At 45.4% G+C, this 22,415-nt stretch overlaps 1 protein-coding gene across 1 annotated transcript in view; it reads right to left on the bottom strand.

Moving 5' to 3' along the window:
• The window catches only part of FRMD4B (FERM domain containing 4B), an 86,632-nt gene that overhangs the window by 45,186 nt on the left and 19,031 nt on the right, over positions 1-22,415 (bottom strand). Inside the window, exons 2-5 of the mRNA XM_054076812.1 lie at positions 19,963-20,028; positions 19,123-19,217; positions 16,870-16,962; positions 12,195-12,279 (exon numbers count right to left, since the gene is read on the bottom strand). Of these exons, the coding sequence (XP_053932787.1) occupies positions 12,195-12,279; positions 16,870-16,962; positions 19,123-19,217; positions 19,963-20,028 (339 nt within the window). The remainder of the gene's footprint in view (positions 1-12,194; positions 12,280-16,869; positions 16,963-19,122; positions 19,218-19,962; positions 20,029-22,415) is intronic.

Raw genomic sequence — 22,415 nt, 5'->3', positions numbered from 1 at the left:
TCCACAGAACGCTTTGAGTGTGTTTTTAAAGGGAAGCTGGGCTGAACCAGAGGTGTTTCTATGACTTGAAGTACAGTTCTTCATTGTGATGGTGGACATGCGCATCCCCTCATGCTAGAGAACTATTATTATCCTTGTGACGGATAAGTATAACTAAGCCTCCTTTGCCCCACACAGCCTGGACCTCACAGCCTCCAGTTCTTCCAAGTACACTGGAGATGTAGCGCAATGTTCAGTAAAACCGTATGGACCCTCACACTGGACATCTCCCATATCTTGACTCGACTCCGACTGATTAGTCCTGTCCTGACAGCACTATGCATGTAGGCACTTCAGAGGTGCACAGCCAATGAATACCCATCATTCAGTTCTGGAATCCTCAACATAAGAAGGAGATGGAGCTGTTGGAACAGGTCCAGAGGAGGGCTACAAAGATGATCAAAGGGCTGGAGCATCTCCCCTACAAAGACAGGCTGAGAGAGTTGGGGCTGTTCAGTTTGCAGAAGAGAAGGCTCTGAGGAGACCCTACAGTGACCTTCCAGTACCTGAAGGGGCTACAAGAAAGCTGAGAGGGACTGTTCACAAAGGTTTGTGGTGACAGCATGAGGGGCAATGGGTATAAACTGGAGAGGGGCAGATTTAGACTGGGCATAAGGAAGAATTTCCTCACAATGAGAGTGGTGAGACACTGGCACAGGTTGCCCAGGGAAGCTGTGGCTGCCCCATCCCTGGAAGTGTTCAAGGCCAGGTTGGATGGGCCCTGGGCAGCCTGATCTGGTGGGAGGTGTCCCTGCCCATGGCAGGGGCTTGGAACTAGATGATCTTTAAGGTCCCTTCCAACTCAAACTATTCTATGATCAAAACCCCACAAGGGTCCTTTTTTTTTTTCTTATTTGCAAGCTTAAGCGCAAACTTTCACCGTTAATTTCTTACAAGCAAAAACCCTGATCTTGATCCTGTATTGGAACTAGCAGTAACACTGGAAGAGTAAAGGAGATGTACTTCCAAGCTCAACACTTGTGTTGTCAAAGCTACCCCTTACACCAACTGCATCCTGCGAACTCCACATCAAGGACAAAGCTGACCCCATGAAGTGCCCACAGAGTTATTTTTTCTTCTCATTGACCTTCTGCAGGTGAAGGCCGTAGATGTGATGCCTCTCTCCTGCCACCAAAATCCCAACACATCCGCTTTCCCCAGGATCTGTTGACTGAGTGAGGGGTCAAAGCAGACCGAATGCTGAAACAATACCAAAATCACGGTAGCAAGAAGACCTGCAGAATTACACACAGATACAGGGAAATGACATCTCAAAATATATGGGGCACATCTGGAGCTGACCTAATTTACCACAGCTGCAGGTCCAGCCCACAGAGATCAAATTCAGAAGTGAACAAACAAAATTCAATTTTGCTGGAACGGAAGTTTTTTTGCCAGCTTCGTCAATAAAACATTCCAGCAGCAGCACTCCCCTCAGGGTGCTCCACAACAGCAGACCAAGAGGAATTTCCCCTTCCCAACAGGTGTGGCAACAGCTATGCAGAAGTAGCCTCCAAAGCATTCCCAGACATATTTTACTAGAAGAGGAGGGGCACATCACAAAGTAGGAGGAAGAAAAATAGCTTTGAGTTCATCCTTCCTTCAGATATCTTTCCTGTTGATGCTTCATAGAAAAGGCAAAGATTGCAGCCCAGGAACTCTTCACATAAGTGCAATTTTAAAGGTACTTCGTTACTTCCAGGTCTGTATCAGGTCGGTCTTTGTCATGCACACCTAAGACGCCTTTTTTTTAGCTTAAATTGCATCTGCTCAAACAGCCTCTGAGGCCAATGGTGAGAGTGGGAGGATTACAGGAAGTCAGATCATCCCAGCACTGCTTTCTCCTGCACTGACAGGCAGGGAACTCAGATAGGAGAATATGCCATTGCAGGGAATCTCTATCCAGCAGAAAAAAATAGGCTGTAGTTCAGTAAAGCTGTCAAAATGGGGCCAGAAGGGACCTTAAAAGCTTATCAAGAGCACCTCCCTGCCCCAAGGTGGGATGGGCTACATAGAGCTCATCACCTTTTAAGCATACAAAAACTCACGGAGATTTAACTATCCAAACGCAACTCCCACATCAAAGGCCCTCTTCTTTTGTTGCTGGCTCCAGGAAAACTCTGCAGCACCCCATGAGCTACTGCAGCAGCAAGTCTCTGCTGCCCATAGGAATAGCTGCTGCTGGCATTACAGGCGTGTTTGGGACTTAATAACCAGACACCTCTTTACTTTTCATCTTCAAAGCACCTCACAACCATTAAATAATTAGCAATAGTAATCACAAGCCTGCTCTTCCATGTTTATTTACTTGGTACTAAATACAAAAGTAAAGAAACTGTAGTCACTTTACTAGGCTGCTATAGCATTGCCACAAATATTAAAAGTGATGCCACAAACCACTTCGTTTAGGGTTTTAGGAGACCAAACAGGCTGAAGGGGAGCTGCCTTCTTCAGGTGATGAAGTTTCCCTCCTTGATTTTGCAGTGAGGGTTTTGCTGTGCGGATGTTCTCAGTTTTGAACACATTTGCTAAGAAGCTGTTTTAAGGAGCCAACAGGTAAGAGGTCCTCCCTAAGCTGACCTCTCTCAAGACACTGAAGGTGTCTTGACCAGAGCAAAGGGACCAAACACGACCTCAGGGGCAGGGCTGCCACCACAGCTCTCCAGCTATTACAACTCTCAGAACAGGGTGAACCAGCCGTAATTATTATCACACATTGCCATACAACAACACTCTGAGGAAGGCTCTGCACCAAACAAGAAGAACCCAAAGAGTAATCAGGAGAACCTCTACCAAAAATCAAAGACGAAAAGATACAAAGAGGCAAAGGGACTGCCCTGAGGCCACGCAGCAGCTCAGTAGCAGAGGGAGGATTTGAAGCAAGGGATCCCCAAACCCAGATCAGCCTTTACCTAACAGACTAAGGCAACACAAGTGACAGTCTCTTGGACAATTCCCTCTGAGCCTGGAATTATCTTCTGTCATAATATAACATTATTTGCCATCTGATTCCCCAATTGGCCATAGCTATAATGTAATCCAGCCCTTGGCTTGACACAAATCCATACAGCGATACACATCCCTCGGATAGGACATGTATCCTGCTCACTCAGGCAATATTTGGATTTTATAACCATCCTCCTGCCCCTGAGGTTGGCACACAGGGGTCTCCATTTTAGCACTGCTTTAACAGCAAGGTCAAATTTCAAAACTAGACGGGGGAAAACGGCTGTAAGAAGATTCATTTATAATGCCGGCATTTGCCAGGGTAATTTAAGCACAGCCTTCAGGGAGCAGGCAAGGGGCCCTGGGAGCCAGAGCAGCAAGTGCTCTGATGGCTGTGTGTTGAAGATGGAAAGTTTTCCTAGATTTATCCCAACTGGGAACAAGGTCACTAGCATGAGGTTAAACAGATGCATGTAATTCAGATAATGGAATCTGAATCTTCTACATTTTAGATGTAAATAAGTTTAAACAGACTAGCGGGTGCAGCTCCAGGGAGGGGATGAAACTGATATTTTTCAATTAGAGTTTGCATAGGAACCAATCATTTTAACAAGTGAGACAGACTCAGCCCCTTGTGTAGCTCTCCAAAAGCCCACTGCCTTATCAAAACACTGCATTTAGTTCAGTGGATTCAGGTGGTGGCTTTTGTTATACTGACATGGAACATCAGAATAATAAAAGGTTATAGCAGATGTCTAAACCAGGTGGCAATTACTGTTAAGCAGGAATAGGTCAATCTCTCACAGCAGCTAAATCCTGCCTTCAGTGCCCGTGGGCAGAATTTAGCCCCTGACTTATGAACATGATAAAAATCACAAGCTTGATCATCAATAGAGCAGTGAACCCTCATTAGGCACAGCAACAACACCAGAATTTACTGTCATAAAGATAGAAGTCTGAAATCCTGATGAAAACACAGATCAAGAGTGGTGATAGTCAGATGAGTATTAACTGTGCTAAACAGATCTTTACACTGCAAACTTCGATTAAAAAAATAAGCAACACACAGCAACTGTCATCTTTAACTCTTTAGAGTCACAGCATGTTCAAGCCACATGTAACCTCCAGAGGTTAAAGACTGACAACAAAAACTTTTCACCTGAAGATCTAAGATACCAACCCACCTCTCCCTCAAATCAACCCATTTAAAATATATAGTCATCGAAAAGCACCCCGAAATATACTCATGTGACTGAATAGCCTCCAGAAAACCACAACATTGAATATAATTACCTGTGATTACTGAAAGATGATTAAAAAAGCTGAGAGAAAGAAGGGTGCAATTAGGCAGAGGGAAAGGAAGGACAGAAATATTTACAACAAGGTGTTCAAACTGAGTGAAGCAATTACCGGGGTGTGGACCCAGCAAAAGTGAAGAAAGCAATGCCAGCACCCACACCCATGGCCTTACCAGGCACCACTGTGACTTCCCACAAGGGATCCAAGTATCCCCACTGTGTGTCCGACAGCCAGAGGATGTAGAGATGGGTCCCTCCAGCACAGAAAGCTTAGCAGCTTTTCAGCATTTAAGGCTCCTTCAGGAGCAGAGGTTGCAGCAATGCAGCCTGACCTCCTGGGATGGGCTGAGGAGGGGTTGTTAGCCACAACCTGTTACACGACACAAGTTGAGCAGCACAGGAGGAATTAGGTCAGGCAAATTCAGCAAGTCACTCTGTCGGTGTGGCTGTGCTGGGTAATTACACCATGGAGGCAAACAATGGCAGCAAACTAATAACCCTCCAGCTTTAAAGTGCCTGTCCTCAATACCAGCATTCACACCCACATCTCAATCCCGGTGCTATCACCTACTGTTCACGCCGCCCTGCGATACACCAGACTCCCAATCTCCATCCTGTTCCATTCGGTATTGGAAGCTCTGAACTTTGCTGAGCAATCTCAACCGAGACCCGTTTCCCAAAGACAGAAAGCCTGGGCCAAGAAAAAGCATAACAACACAAGTGTCCACCTCCAGCACATTAGGGAGGAAAAGTAAAGCACTAAACTAGCAGCAGATACAGATTATGAGCCATTATAGGAGCAAACTAAAGCCTGTTTCTTCTGATTCTCCTCAAAATGGCACTTCAGCTTTGCACTCATTCTGCACCTGCCCCACAGGGGAGCACAATCTGGACAGCTCAGGAGGCCTCACAGATGCTTCACAGCTTTTTGGTAGTCTGTGACATCTTTCATTTCATCCCGAGCCCCATAGTCCTTCCTACCCACATAAGAAAGCACATGACCCAAGACCAAACACAGCTCAGCGCACATGCAGCAGCACCATAAATCTCCGCTGGCAGGAGCTGCTGCTCCCACTTCAGCAGTTTAGGCCAACCCGGCCAAAAAAAAAAGCTCATAGTGCCTTGTGGTGAGGAAAAGCTTCAGGTTTCTCTGATACGCTCTTTATTTTGCTGTCTCTGCCAGCCACCCTCATCCATCTCCCTTGTTTGTGTTTTGTGGCTCAGCCAATGCTTAAATGAAACTCCAGGGACAGCAGCAGCTACTCCGAGACTTGTCTACATAGCTCAGTGCAACAGGAACACATTCAGTGCTCGGTTTTTTGCATTCATATAAGAGCAAAAGGAGAAAATGGGGTAAGGACATAAAGACTTCCCTGTTTGCAAGCCAGGTATATGGCAAGTGTCATTAGACTTAACATCTAATGACAACCTTTCACTTTCCTACCTTACCACCCCAGTGAGATACCCAACACACACCCAGAACAGAACAGGCTGAGCTGTCACAGCCATTTTTACCCTGTGGCCAAGAGATCAAAGGTGCAAAATTCTCCACTGCAATTAACACTGGTTAGACCCAAGAGGAGGTGACAGCGTCGAGAGATGTGAGGTATTAAACTTTGGCTGCAACTCTACTAAGCCTTCAAATGCAGTGGGCCAGCCCAGCTGAGACACAACCTATACCTCTACTTGCAAGAGGTCCCTGGGGCACCATCACCCTTTACAGCAGGCAGCCTTACACCAACTTCAACTGCTCTCAGAGGTGCTGTGTGGAATCCCTTGACTACAGCCACACCATGGCCAGATCCCTCCCCAGGCCACCAGTACAGCTCCATGTGGGATCTTGTGGGGTAACAAGAAGGGCAGCCCTGTGCAGATCACACAGAATCACAGAATCACCAGGTTGGAAAGGACCCATTGGATCATCGAGTCCAACCATTCCTAACACTCCCTAAACCATGTCCCTCAGCACTTCATCCACCCGTTCCTTAAACACCTCCAGGGAAGGTGACTCGATCACCTCTCTGGGCAGCCTCTGCCAGTGCCCAATGACTCTTTCTGTGAAGAATTTTTTTCTGATATCCAACCTGAACCTCCCCTGGCGGAGCTTCAGGCCATTCCCTCTTGTCCTGTCCTCTGTCACTTGGGAGAAGAGCCCAGCTCCCTCCTCTCCACAACCTCCTTTTAGGTAGTTGTAGAGAGTAATAAGGTCTGCCAGCTTACATCAGCGTGGAGGTCCTGTCTCCTCCTCCTGTCACACTACGTCCACAGGCATAACCATGCTCCATCCTTCTCACCTACTGACACACTGCTGGTGGATTTGGGCCAGGGAGGCAGCTGCCAGCACCCATGGGCAACAACAGCCCTGAAGACACAGCAGTTCTGCTGGTCCTGCTGATCCTCGCCCCAGATGATGTGCTGTCTTTGGGAGCAGAGCAGCAAATACAGGCAATGCATAGAGCACAGTTTAACAGCCTTGGCTAGGATCAGCTACAGTGTTATGAGGCTGCATGGGAATGATCCTCTCTCACTAGAGATGAGGTTAAATTAGGAACTATCTGTTATAAAACTTTCGAGAGCTCTCTGATATATGGCCACTTCACTCTTCACAAACTGGAAGCCAGCCAGGCTTTATGCTCACACCAGGGGTCTGTTTCAACAGCTCTTCTTGGTAAGCACTAGTCGTCTGGCTGCCAGGCGCTCACAAGCATTGCTATTCATGAAGCCATCACTGTTAGAGACTCCTCTGAAAACTTCCATTTCCTTTAACTTTTTTCTTTTTTTACAGCACTTCTTGCAAGTCCCTGAGAAAAAAGAGGAAATTCGATAAATAACCCCCCCAACACCCAAATATAGAGAAGAAAAGAGGAACACAGCCAATGTAACCAAGATCATTGATTAGAGAACATATTTTAAGGACTGGCAAAGAGTCAACTGTACGGCTGCAGAGCTATATATGAGTTAGCTCTAATGCAGAATAAACTTGACAGTGCTGTACTAGCCAAGCAGGGTGTTATTTTTCCAAACTTGGCTCTTTTGAACGAAGAAAAGACTAATTTATCTTTCCAAACTTATCAACATGTGCGTGACCAGTTCTGACCCACCCCCTTAAAAGTATCCCAGCTATGGTCATGGGCTGTGCAATAACACAGTGAATGTGTTACAAAGATCCCCTAACCCTGTGCAAACACATCAATGCCGAGATACCCATTTCACCTGAAACCAAGTGCTAGGCTTTCACTCATTTAAATTCCAGCTAAGCAGTAGATTTATAGTGATCTCTCAAATCTAAGTCCGGCTTCTTACAGTTAGTGGCAGGAGAGAAAGATTTTAAATTGAAGTTGTCACCACTGAAGATTTTCAGGCAGTAGTTCTCAAAGCGTTGGAAAAGACAGGTAGGAAAACAGAGCTCAGGCATACACAAAGCATCCTTCCAGCCATTACAGTCTCCCAAAATACACACGGATAAACGAGCTTGTAACTAAGTCACTGGGAGGCCCTTCCACGGACCTGCAGATCTAAGTTTTACCAGCTCCCACCTCTTGCTCGGTGGCCCAAACTGTTCCTGGCAGTGGATACAGCTTCTCCAAGATCCAGCCCAAAGAGCATAGACACTGGAGAGCAGGAGCCAAGCAGCTGGCTGGACCACAAAGGACTGAGAGGGCCTGGGGACCACAGCATCAGACCAGGGAAAATATGGGCAGCTCGACATGAAAGGAGAGTAGGGCAAGAGCGCTGGCAGCATTTGTTGTATCGGCTGGAGGCAAAGGTTTATGCAAACACCAGTAGTGAGGAAACAGCAAATGTTGCATCCAGTTTATATGAAAAGAGGCATGGGGAGGGCAAGGCCACAAACACCAAATGGGTTGTGTTGACAAATCTGGTAGAGGGAGAAAGTTTATTCTCCAGGTGTATAAAGCAGTACACACTATGCAGAAGGAAGATGCTGGTGCTGATGTGGTAGTGGGTTAAGACAAGGGTGCAGTGGAAAGGAGCAACCATGGACATCTCACACTTGGAGCACAGCAATTCTTTGCTCCAGATGCAGAACTGGACTGCTGCTAAAACGTGACCTGCAAAAGTAAAAGTGAGGTCTCAGCTCTCCTGCGCTTTGGCAAAGGAGTCTCCTCTGGCTCCCCAGCTGCTCATAAGGGCTGAGGGCAAAGCAGAGGGGCACTGTGCAGCGAACACCGCAGGTCGTAGAGGATGAACAAGTGTGTTGCGTGGCAGCAAAGGTCCGAGTAGCACAAAGGGGCTTTGACTGTATAGAAGAGCATGGAGGTGGGAGAGTGGGTGGGAAGAAGAAAAGCATTTTTGGCAGCAGAGATTTTATTGTCTATCTTGTCCTTTCCTTGCCAAAACGTCTACAGAGATTGCAAAATGCACAAGCCCCAGATTCCTCCAACCCCTGGGAGGGGAAACTTGTACCAAATTTGCAGAAAGGAGTAGAAAGATTTACAGGAAGGAATGTGGAGTTGAAAGGTGAGGAAGAGCAGCATGGCTGTGCACTACGGAGCACCAAGCCAACCTTCACCCTTTTCAGAACGGTTATGCAGGGTTTTATTCCATTATTTATTATTCTGAATCCATATTTTGTCATGTTATATAATATATTTAATGTACTATATTCTTTATTCTGAATTTTTAATCAACTGGGAGCAAAACTTCTCTGCAGTCATCTGGGACAAGACAGCCAACACACACTGCCCAGCAGCTCCATCCCGAACCCAGAAATACTGGACTTCATTAAGGAGATACGATACTCTTTCATTCAATAGAGCCACTTACAGGATTTCACACATAGGTTTGCTCGCAGATCTCTCAAAGAACACTGTAAATACATTTCTGATGCAGCTTCTGAATGTCAGAAGCTATGGACAAATCCCCTCCAGAGGAGTGACTGGCACTAAGCTTTGACAACGCACCAGCTGTATCTGCCCACGCCTTTGGCTAGCTTTCACGGGTGCATCCTGTGTGCTGGCTGGAGAACCAACATGCACCATCTTGAGTGCAGGGCAGCATCACCCTCTCACCCTCTGCTCAGGAAACTGTTCTCCTTTAAAGCACACAAACTATGGAAGCATGGGTATCTACACACTGCTGTGCTGTCAACGCATGCCAGTCCTCAGGAATGTGTAAAAGACAAACTCCTTCAAGCATCAGGGCTCTGCACCACTCTGGATTTGGGCTCTTCCATGCACTAGGTCCCCCATGGGGAAAAATCTGCTATGAAAGATTTGGAAACAGCTTTGTGAAAGCCAAAACCACGACTGGCTTAGCTATCGATAAGCAATCTTATCCATGCAGGTCTGCTCACACCCCAGTATTGCAGCATTTATCCTCTGAGCCACATTCCTGTCCCACACAGAGCAGAAGCTTCAGACAAAGATCCAGGCTAGAGTATCGCCCCAGCAGGGCATCCTCCAGCACACCTCGTATGTTGAGGAGCACCCGGGGCACAGAGGCTGGGCATAGGTCACTGCTTTTTGAGATACTGAGGTTTCTTCACTCCATGAATGCAGAAAGGAAAGGAAAGCGGGGAGAAAAAAGAGAGCCGAGCCAAGCCAAGCTGAGGCAGGTCTAACCTCCTGGAGCTGGATTAACAACTGAGAAATACCAGGGAACATTCCTTACTGTCATCAGTGAGCATCAGCTCCTTGCTTCACCAGAGCTGAGCATCTGGTCATATTCAGAGGCAGACGCCGCTGGTCCCACAGCCTGTGCCTCCTTCCCCACAGTTCAGGGGAGCCTGGCAGCACCATGGAAGTAGACATACTGTGCGAGTGCATCCAACACACCTCTGTGCATCCTCTTGTGCAATTCTCATGGCATTAAATACGAGAATTGGTCCCATGTGCACTTCATGCACTACTTGAAACCCAGAGACTGGTTATAAAGTTTACCAAGAAGGATAAAATATTTTTAGAAGACCAAAATTTGAAGATTAAAAGCCACAAGACCAGATGCACCTTGAAAGTAAATAAACTGACTTCTGCTGAAGTAGCTGCAGGCTTCTGCTGAAGCTGCATCGAGAAGCCACCCAGCACAGAAAGTGCTGCAGGCAGAGCAGAGGCTTTGGGCTTGCCTTACATGCTGAATTGCTCGGTCCTGCCCACAGAGATCCTTCTCTTGGGAGGAGGTGATACACTCGTCCCTCCACTGCCCACAGAAACTGGACACGACAGAAAAACCTCTCTGCTTCTGGCAGTTTTGCCTGCAGGAGTAGGGAAGCCAGCACTTCAGGTTGCTGCCAATTAGGGAACACACCTCACAAGCCATTGGGGGGAAAAATAGGAACCAGCCTTCATTCAAACCTCTCCCAGCTCCCAAAGCTCTGAACTTCACTAGATGATGCAGTTTGCTTATTGCAGCACTCCATGCATCATCAACACTTCACGAGTTATCAGCACTTCATTTCAGTAATATGAAGTTATGCTGCTTGAATAATATTACTTATCCAGGCCAGAAGTGGCTCCTTATTGGCTTGATGACTTGTGTGTCTATGATCAGTGAGGAAAGGTTTTTTCATGCTTCTCTCCTATGCTTCCTCTGGCGGTTTATGCATAGACACAAACACATATACTTGCACCAAATGTTTTGATCTTGACAGCATTTACTTCAATAGCTGTGGCATTTTTCACATTCCATTCTAAAACTAGATCCATTTTCCCATTCCAAAATTTGTGGTTTCTGTTTAAATTGTTCCAGTTTTCCCTGAAAAGATGACTACAAGTTGTCAAGACCCTCCGTTTAAAATAGCAGATATGACAAACGGAGATTTGCTTTTTATTAATCTTAAGCAGTGAGGACCCAAGTTCTTCAAACATCTTTGAAACTTTAGCATTTTTAAAAAGGCCTCAGTTTCCTCCACTCTTCCAGAAAGTGATCCCTGAGCAAAGCACAGTCCAAACTTTGCCATTAACCGCTTGGATGCCACGTTTCTGATTCCACCATAAAATAATGAATATCGGATACAAAGCATGTTAGAAGGTGAAAACTTTGGCCAGCTACACCGAACTCCACCACCAGCTAATGATGCAAGATTGTTCTCCAAGAAAAGGTTATAAGAACCGAGTCACCCTTTTAAACTGGTTGAACCATGACTGGGATGAAAAAAAAAAGCCAGAAGCCCGAGTTTCACATTAACTGGAAAATCCCAGGAACACCAGGCATTGCTAGGGTAAAGTTCATCGAAATGCAGCTGCTATTGCCCCACTGATTACTGGGGGCACACCAAAGGCAGCTGCCTCGCTGCCCTTTTTTCAGATCAGAATGCATCTGTAGCAAAACAACTTTATTTTTTAAGATTTTAGCTACCATATTGTGAAGTAACTTTAAAAAATACATTCTAGCAATTCAAATATTTCAAGAAAACTGTGGAAGCTTCTTAACCACAAAGTTAATATACACAGTATTTTACTAACTAGTTTTGATTACTACTTTATAGGCTTTATTACTTCACTGCTTCACTGAATTAAGGAAAGAAGTTCACAGCACAGGACTCTCTTCATAGGGCTTTTGTTCTTGAGACAAGTTTGACTTGAGATCAGTAAAGAGATGCTTGCCTTGATCATGCAGCGTATAGAAGGATATGCAACTGAGAGTCTACCTGCAAAGCTACAACCTAGATTTCAAACAACTAAACAGCTTTTGAGTATTTAAGACTCATTCTAGTGCAGCGAGCACACAGCAGGGCTGTGAAAACAAAACTAGGAAACCATCATCATCCTTATCCATTTGCTTGGAGCATCAGCATTTAAGTGAAGGGGGAAAGAAAGCACGCTGAGATTCTAACACTTCAATAAGACCTAGAAATTAGACATAGCTCCTAGAGAGTTGCAGGACTGTGTAAGGTAGCAGAGGAGCAATAAATGCGAAACACATAAAGAACTTCAAAAGAATACTGGAGCTTACCTGATGCACACAGGACTTGGCATTCAGAAAGAACAGCTCGACCGTAGTTTTGTCCTTGAGAAAGGAAATGCTTTCAATATAGAATCTGAAAAGTAAAATAAAACGCCACACAGTTACTTTCTTGAATAGGTTTTATCTTCCTCCCAAATAATTTTATTTCCTCAGTATTTTGTTCTCTAGTAATAAAATAGCACAACAGAAGTATGAGCTACTGCACTTAATTTCCTGCCTATTAAGAGGAAACAAGCAGAAAAATCACAGGCTCACAGCTCACAGGGAATAGCAAACTCCTTGTTCAATAAACTGTAGATGACTCATGACTTTTCATCTCATTTTAAAGCCCTGTCAAGTGTTAAAGCAGTGAAGCCCATCCTTCCTATGCAGATAAAGACACAGAAGTGGAAAAGGTAACTCCAAGCAGCGTGTTGCAGGTCGGGAAGCCAGCACTGTGCTGGAGGAGAGGGGCTGGCAGCAGTCCCATATGACCATTGTTGCTCCAGGAGCAGAGAGCAGCCATGGGCTGTGAGGCATTAAGGGACAATGGCCTAAAGCTCCGCCAGGGGAGGTTCAGGCTGGACATCAGGAAAAATTTTTTCACTGAAAGGGTCATTGGGCACTGGGATAGGCTGCCCAGGGAGGGGGTTGAGTCACCTTCCCTGGAGGTGTTTAAGGGACGAGTGGAGTGGACGAGGTGCTGAGGGGCATGGTTTAGGGAGTGTTAGGAATGGTTGGACTCCATGAACCTGTGGGTCCCTTCCAACCTAGTGATTCTGTGATTCTATGATTAACTTTGCTCCAAGCAAACAGGGACAAACACAAAAACACACATGAGGAGCACTTTCAAGTCACCTCTATACCATTGGGTACATCCATCCTAATGATGACAGGAGCCCCAAAACCAGAGGGTTACATGGAAGGGCTGCAACTGGCTCAGGCTTGCAGGCACCACTCTGCACACTGCTCCCTGCCTTCCTTCATGGCCTGTCCCCAGCTTCCTCATTCCCGAGTGCACCCCAGGGGTGCTACCAGCTGAAGCCATCTCATGGCTGGTTACTCCGGCCCAGTCAAGGTCAGCAGATGGGTCCCAGTTTGTTATAGAGCTACACCAAGCATCGTGTATGCCACTGGCACTCTGCAAAATTGCACATAACCTGTCTGTGTGCTTCTCTGACTCACTCGAGGCACCAAATCAAGCAGTGCTGAGATGTATTATATGGTGCAGAGAACACAAATCCATAATTTCAGAAGCGTGGAACTGCTGACTCAGTTTAGAGAAACAAATTTGTGTGAACATGGTCCTGTCAATCCTCTTTTATCTGGGTCTGAAAGCAGGATAACTGTGCTCCTTACAGAAAATGAATTCATTGGGTCCAGCCTCTCCCACCTAGTGCTAGTGAGAAGACTCACTTTTCTTCCTGGCCAAGCAAAGACTTGGGCCACCATCACTGGCCCAGCAGTGCAGACCACACCAGGGCTTCCTAATGTCTTACTTTCGATAGCAGGAGAGTTGGATGGCCAACACAGTGCATACAACCCACTGTTTATCAGAACCAAGCCAATCCCTGTCCCACAGTGCTCCTAAGCCTCCTCACATCCTCCAGCTCTGGCCACTGATCTCTTGGTGTGGATGATTTGCAAGACATTGGAAGATGTCCACAACAGCAGCACAGAGCATGTGGTAGGAAACAGTAAAGCTAGCACCTGCTAGCTTTAGGAACATCTTTAGGAACTTGTTAAGAACGTATACAATATTTATGCTGCATCTTGAGACAAGCAATATATTAAATAGTAATTATCTTAATATTTCTCATTCCTACAGCATGTTCCATCAAATTAATTTTAAAGCACTCTCCAGCATGCCTCTGCAGGACAAGGAGATAATTTACCCATTTTACAAGTCGGTCCAAGGAGCAGACTCAAGCCAGCAGCCTGCCCCAGATAGTTGAAAGGCTATTTATTTTCATGACTCGCCTTTCACCGAGATCTATAGGAACCACAGGTATTTCCACCCTCTCTTGATTACACCTAGTATAATTTTTTTTTTTTTTCAACAACTTTGCTAAACTTCACTTTAAATACACTTCCGTGCTTCTCTCCAGAAAATCAGAGCATCAGAGGGCAGGAGCCTCACTCTTTGTCCTTTCCCAACCCATTTCCAGAACAGCTCTCCATGGCAGAGACCTTCCTTAGCCTTCTAAAGCCTTTCTTCCTCTGCTGCACCAAAAAGGCAATTTTCCTCACCTGACCCCATTTGCACTTGCAGTTTCTTTCAACTGACAATCAGACATGACTGACAGAAGCAGGATAGTACCCCTGGTTCTTAAAAGAGGTAGCTCCCAGTTATTGCTGGTGCAGATCAGGAGACTGTAGGATCTATAGATTTAGGGAGAGGGCACTGAGGTGTTGCCCCCAGCTCCTGCCAAGTCTGCGTGCTCTATTTCTTCCATGGCAAAAGCTGTATCATGTTCTTGACACCACAGTACAGACGGGACACACTGGACCACAGAGATAAGGATGTTCAGGGGATGACAGGTATGTTTGGTAACACGAAAACTGTATTTTCTGCTTTTATTTTGATGCTGTCAGCATCCTTAAAACTAAAAGGATGCTTTATAAGTCATAAATCTGCATTACAGAGCTGTTCACCAGCTGCATGTGCCATAATAAAACTTTCTGACTGGTGTGAGTTTATACCAGCTGAAGAAAAATAATGAAAATCTAAAAGGATTCTCATGTGTTTCGTCACTGAACAGCAAAATATAAAGGCTGACAAGTTATAAACAAAAGGACAGTCATAACTGGGTATTTTGGGATCTTCCCCATTTCCAGTGTTGCTACTGGAGACTGCCCAGCACAGTGTTGAAAGACACTGAGAACTGATGCTGTTGCACATTCTCCACTTGTTATAAGACCAGCAGCTCAGTGCACTGACTCATTATACTTGCATTTCAAACCTGACCATGTAGAAGGCATACGCAGTGCAGGAGGGCTCGCCCAGCCCGAGGGACACCCTGCCCCTGCAGCAGCACCCACTGCTGTCACGTCATGCACGGCTGCTGTCTGGCCCAGGGGAACGAGAGTCAAGCGCTGGGGCTCTCTGCCCATCCCCTTCATGCCACTCGCCCCACACCCAACTCAGCTTTCCATTCAAGCCACAGCTGCACCTCTATATTTTGGCTACTTTGATGGGAGTTTAGTTAAGGAATAGGCTACAACAAAACAGATGCATTCATGTGAGGTGAGTGTCTGAATTAACCAGCCAAGACATATGCCATGGAGCAAATGCCTGGACTCAGGTTCTTATCTAAAACATTGTAACAAAGCAGAGCACTGCAGGTTTTGAAGCGCTTTTTTTTTTTCTGCTGGAATATCTATTTTCTACAAATCAGACTGTTTCTATACTGCTAATTATTTCCCTACCCTCTTCCTGCTACGCTACTCACTGCCCACCTCCTTGGCTCCCAACTGCTTGTTTTGGATCTTTTATGACTCTGGAGTAGTAAGGCTTAAAATCAGCTTCTAGATGTTGATCTTCCCAAGTCCACTCTGCACACATTAACTCTCTCCCAGGTCTCTGCACGCCCTATCCTGTAGAGGACCATCTTGCATCAAAGAGGGCCAAAATGAACAGCACAAGCCAACAGTACTAATCCCAACCAAAGATATGTTAAAGTCATATAATTGCCTTCAAGGCTTTCTTGGGTAGTCATAAATTTTAGCCTCCCAGATCCTCAAACAGTGAATATACAGAAGAGCCCATCACCCCTTTCTAAATGGATTTTTGTCTTTCTGTTAAAAGTCAGGAAAGGGAAGATAAGCTCTGAACTCCATTACAAATAAGCACATATTCAGCAAACACAGTGTGCTGCTTGTTTGAACTGTTCCCTCAATGACCAGCGTGTGGAGGACGCGGCGAGTCTTCAGTGCCAACTGACCCAGCTACACAAGAGGCTCTGCCTTGGAAGTGCTTCAAATAATTAAGCACACAAGGCATAAATTTATTGAGATATGAAAAGTGAATGAGGTCAGTCTGCTCTCATTTTCATCATAGACTGTAAGGAAAACAAAAACTCCAGCAATATTAAGAATATGATGCTTGGCCTTCTCTGCCAACACAGCTCTGTCTCGTAGGGCATGGGTTTTTTTTCGGGCCCTTAACCAGCAAAGCTTTGCCAGAAAAAGCCCTGAAGTAATCCAATTACATTAGCCAAAATCATCACTTTGCCAGGGATTTTATTCTCTCCTGAGGACCGGCTTAAGCTGTATGAGCTAAGAAGCCATTAGCAATCCCTTTCAAGTACAGATAACCCTTAAGTAAACAAAATAAGAAGAAAATGGATGTTTTTTTTTAAAAAACAAACTATATTAAAACTTAAGACTACTAAAGACAAGTCAGACAAAGCAGATATCTAAAATACAGGGTTTTAAACTAAAGGAACACAGAAGAATATCCTAGTCAACTGTTTAAAAAGTAGCAGGTTCCAAAGTACTTTATTTTGTAGTTAAATACAAAATACAAAGGCACTTACCCAGGACCTAATCTCCTTCTAAAAATAATGTATTACTTTGACATTTATTTCCCTTATCAAATCCATAACCAGTTCTTTTAAACAAACCTCCCTCGTGATAAATAAACCCAAGCGGTAATGTTTTCTTGGTGGAAACAGTTACTCACCTAACAGCAAAGTACAAAGTTGCGGGGCCTGGTTTCTTGGGCAAGTCATGGTCCAGGACTCTGTGATCCAGCTGCAGCCAAACACTTTGACCTCTGTGGAAACAGATTGTGGAGGTGGGTAAAAAAAACTGGAACAGGCAACACAGAAATGAGGTCTTTTCAGCGCTTATGTATACTCCAAGTGTTACTTTAAGAAGTGTCAGAGGCAGACAAACATCTCGTGACATAATTTTCTTTTTTTCCTTAACTTTCACATTTTGATGCAATTCACTTTTGGATGGCAGATAACGCTCTTCACACATATACTTGGCTGCAGCACTCTACCTATAGCACGGCACCCAGAAAAAATACTGCTGAAATACTCTCCTTTGCCACAGATGGAGACACTTCGATAGACTTCTCCTGTACTGCAGGGGGATCTGATCTGTAACAGAGGCTGAATGTTCACCTACAGCAGAAATGGGTCTGGTGTCTTCTGCTGCACAGTGACCACGAAGCTTTGTGGTTGTAAACCCCACCACTACTGCTCCGTGCCATCCTCAGTCCCAGCGTGACAAACTCCCATTTCAGAGCAAAGAGGTTTACTGCAGGCACGCGCATTTAACGCAGCGGCTGTATAAAACACAGTTCTCTCTGCTGTGACTGCCCTGACTGAAATTGGAAGGAAGTCAGAAAGAAAACAGAAATGCTCCCAAAGCCCAACAACCTCCCTGAGGATGCAAGGCTGAGGTGGAGCACAGAGGCTGTGGCTGCCCCAAAGGCTGGGGCATGGGTGCCCTCCAGAGGCCACACGCTCCCTCCAAGCACCCAGCCCAATCCCTTTCACCCAAGGAAATCTCTGGACTCCCAGTGGTGTTCCTAGGAAAGCCAAAATCTTTTAGTTATTCTCCTGGCAGGCACTTTAAAGCTCACCATGAGGGAGCAGCAGCAACCAAAAACCTCCAGAAGAATTTCACAGCAGGATTTCTAGGGGAGAAATTAAGCCAAGTGCAAAGAGCATCCTCAAAGGATTTACAGAAAAGCTGGAAGAAAGTGTTTTCTAACACTTGAAAGGACAAGGATGTAGTAAATATACTCTAGGGAGAGCCCAAGATGACAGTGGCTAGTAAAAATAACACAGTGCTGTGGTGAGGATCCTGGAGCAAGAGGTTCCTACCAGCTCCCACAGCCAGCCCTGCATCTGCAGATGGGAGCTGCCTTGGTAGGGTGGACCCAAACACAGCTCTGACATGATTTGTAGGTGAAACCTTCCACCCAGGACACCATAAAAAGCAGCAACAGAGAGAAGGGACAAGAGGAGGTTTATCAAGGGGCTGTATTAATGCACAACTCCATTTCCACACTACTCAAAGCAGCTCAGCTCCAGCTTTTTGTGGAAGCTGAATGTAACTCTTCTGGAGACAGCGTCCCTGGGGAGCCAACTCCTGCACCCAGCAGACTGAGGAAGCACTTCAAGGCAATGCTGACAGATTAGTCTAAACACCAGCTGCGATTTCAACTAACCCAGCCAACTCTGGGTTAATCTCCCATGTGCTCCAGAGCCCAGGCACAGCATCCCACCCAGCCCAGCAGCCCACTAGCAGAGGGCAGCAGTGGCTGCCTGAGCTGCCTCACTCACAGCAGCAGTGATGACAAAGCGCAAACATCACCATATGCTTGCAATGGTCCAGCTACCAGAAAGGGAGAGTTCTGCATTTCGAGCATACTCTGCTTTTGCAGCTCTTTCTAGTAGTCTACAGAATAGCTTAGATTGCTAAAAGTAATAGGGAAGCCAGAGGGAAGTTTCTAATGGGACGGACTAACCTCATATTTCACTGGCGCTAGGGAAGCTTGGGTTTAAAAGATACAGTAATACATTTGAGATTGAAATGCAAAGCAATAGGAGCAATTAATTTTGAAAATAAATGCAAAACCTTTTCATAGTTACTGAAACAGCAGAGTAGGTAAGCTAAGCGTTTTCATGTAGGAAATGATTGCTGAATCAATTTTTTCACCTTGAGAGACAAACACGAAAAGTTAAAGCATCAAGAAGGTGTTTTACAAGTATTCTCTGCTTTGTGCACAGCAGATATTCTCCAAATATTTTCTGGTTTGTGCCTTCCCCTTTTCTCAGCCAAAAAGCACAAAGTAGAAGAATCTATCTTCTTCAAAATAAAGAGTCATTTTTCCATCATGCTGAGCTGCCATGGCGCCGGGGGTAGGTTTCATGTTGCAACAATCACACAGCTGTTTAAAATAAATGAGCATACTTACGTATCATCTATAAACGTTATTCCGAAATACTCCTTTTCTTTCAAGTTGAAGTGTGAAGCCACCAGATCCAGTAATTCCCGAGACAAAAGTTTGGGCTATTGAAAGAATAAAAATAATTTATTATATGTGAAAAGCCTGGACTGAAATTAAGAATTTTCTCTGCAAATACTGACGTTTAAGTATACACAGCCAAGTTAAAACCCTGTTGTACAACTCAAAACACAAGTGCCTCCATCAGACTCAGGCAGTTGGATTCAATGTCTCCGTGGAGTCTCGGGACATGCAGAACATGGAGAGGCAATTATGTACTTAACCCGCAACATCAAGCTGAAGTGCATGGACGGACTGACTGCTGTGTTCCTCTTTCCAGGGGAGAAAAGTGGCAGCTCAGGCTTTCCTGCTCTTACAGCAGGAGGGATTTTTCAATTAAGGAAATAGTGTTCTAGAGGATTTCATGCTTTAAGTTCTGTTCTGGGAATAAAACACATCCCCCCAAAGAGAATTTTCTTCCCTTCTAAATTACAGAAAACCAGCACCATAAGGGGTTCAATTCATGAACGTTGGTGAAAGCAGACGAGAAGCCAAATATGGAACTGATGGCAGATATTTTGCCCACCAGGCACTAATGCCTAAGGGAAAGCCTCTTGCTAATTTGGGTGTAAGGAGGAGCATGTACACGTGAAAGCATCCCTGTTTACTCCACACCTACGAGTTCCTCTAGTAAGAGATAGCTTTTCTTCAAATATCACTTCTGCACCACCCCCCAACAGCACTGCTAAAGCAAATAAGGAGAGAAATCTGGCCTTGTGCTACTGGTACCCAAAAGAGAGGAGTTTGTACCTGAACCAGCAGCTCCAAGTTCCTGTCATCAAGGAGATGCACCTGGCAGTGCCGGCCCTCTGTCATCTGCAAAGACATCAACATAGCACTGTGAGGAAGGGCAGGACCTGTGGCTTTGCTGGCTTGCACAGGCCCACGTGCGGCTCAGTGGCAAGTACAGAGCGCAGCAAGTGTTTAACCTGCACTGATAAGTGAATCGACTTCACACCGGAGCTGCGTGTCCTTCTCCAAGGTCTCAGTCTGGAGAGCTGCCTCAGCACTCTTAGCTTCTATCAACTTCAAATCCGCATTAAGGGTGCTTAGCAGTGCTCAGGATCAGATAGAAGTGACACAAATGCTGTGAGAATTTAATCTGAGGACGAACCAGTGCAGTTAGTACCACAGGCACAAGCAGCAGCGATAGCCTTTTGCTCTGGCGAGGGGGGTACCTCTGAAACTCCCATCTATCCAACCATCCCTGCACATGAGTCAGCCTAAATCCGGTCCCTGCTCTCTAGACAGAGTCTACCAGTACATTAATGCTCTCACCGGCATTAGAAGCCATTGCCTCCACAGGATTCTTATACAGATGTTTGCACACGTCAACACAAGTGCTTGAATTGAAAGATTAAGAACAGGATGAACTTCACAACCTCTAACATCGCATCTAGATCGCCTTGGTTCCCGCTCCATGTCACATTGATCTCTTGCATACAATGCATCTTTCTCTCTTTTTAAGAGGAGAGCAATTCTCAAATAGCTGCACATTATGCCATTATGCCCTTTTAATATCTGCCCTTCGAAATCTAATATGTTTCCATGAAAGCTTTTACATTATTTAAAATCTGTTCTAATTCTGGACCTCTCGTCTGCTTTGGCAAGGACTGGTTTTGCAATGCTCTATGGGTGAGAGCTGGTGAAGGAAACCTGACTTTTATATTTCTTCTCTCAGCCTCAGAGAAAGTCATTTTCCTGACAGCACAAGCTTCTCTCAGGCTATAAACTCCCATCTGTGAGCAGAGGCCGAGGGTGGTTTTCTTAGATATGGGCTCCCAGAGGGATTAAAGATCAACACAGTGCTTTCTTCTTTCACATCCTTCTGGCTACACATGGATAGGGACAAGGACAGGGCTGAGCTCTACTGCCACCAGCATCCTCTCACCCCCTCTCAGCCCTGGGATGCTGCACATCCAACCTTATAAAGACTTAAAAATAAATACAGCTTATACCCAATTGCAATATAACTGAAAAAAGACCTCAGGCCTTCCCCTCGGGTTCTGCTTCCCTTTTAACGTGTGGCTGTTGGTACAGTGAGGGCTGTCAAAACACAGCCTCTTCTGTCACCAGTCAGCCCATTTCAGCCACATGAAGCCAAATTAACAAAGCTTTATTGTTTCAACTAATTGAGCTCATTTTGACTAAAAGCTGTGAGGGAGCCCCCTCCCAAGCAGCTTTGCAAACAGGTCAGATACGAGCATCTATCGTCCAGGAAAATGAAGCTACAGCATCTGTGGTACTAGCACTGGCAATTTAGGGCACTGCTAAATACGTATCATCACACTGCTCACTAAAATAACAATACTGGTAAAAGGACCATTTGCAGAGTGTGTCTAACTGAAAGACAGCCTTTCCTTTTCATTTGTCCTGCTGCTGTAGACCTGAATTTGTGCAGAAGTGCCAGACGAAGAGCGACCTGTTGTGCATGGTAGGGATCAGAGCAGAGGCTGCACCACCGCAGAGATAGTATCCACATCCTCTGTGCAAACCACAGCTACACCCCTCGGTACTGCACCAGCCCCATGTTCTGCACTCCTGGCAAGATACCACTTCCAGCATTTTCTCCTCTGGGTTTTGAGAGCAAAGCTGCAGCATTCCAATTCCAGCTTTCAGCACGCTCCCTGCAATTTATCCACTCAAACATGCTGCCTGGAGCCCTTAAATCCATTACAATCTGATCAGGGGTCCATTTGTTCCAGAAAGCTGAAGATCTGCCATTATGCACTCAAAGAAGTCACATATTACCATCAATTAATCATTTCATCAGCACACCCTTCAAGGTGGTGCATTTCTGGCTCTGCCGCACTGTTACCAATCTGCCCCTGTTGCGAAGTGTCTGACCCAATAGTGTTTTTAAATCATACCCCATCTGTTGCTCTGAGATAGCGCACGGGTTGCCATTATTTAATCGCTAGGTGCTTTAGCTTTCACCCAGTGAAATCACATTAATCACTTCTGCCTGTTTTAATTGCCTCAGTTGTCTATCGTTAAGTAAAAAGGTTTCTATTATAGCAAACACATCTACAAAGCCTTGTGCTGAGGAGAAAGGAAGGTTGCCAGGAAGATTAAAACATAAAAGAAATATCAACCATAACCTGTGCTTCTATTCAGCTACCCAAGGTGATTAGAAAGCACCTTAAAAGTAATTAAGCTTCATGACACCCCTGAAGATAGGCAACATAAAATTATCCCCAATG

This window comes from Cuculus canorus, chromosome 11 (assembly GCF_017976375.1).
Source record: "Cuculus canorus isolate bCucCan1 chromosome 11, bCucCan1.pri, whole genome shotgun sequence".
Taxonomy (NCBI): Eukaryota; Metazoa; Chordata; class Aves; order Cuculiformes; family Cuculidae; genus Cuculus; species Cuculus canorus.
The sequence above is the reverse complement of the archived record's forward strand: the minus strand, read 5'-3'. Positions and strand labels throughout refer to the sequence as shown.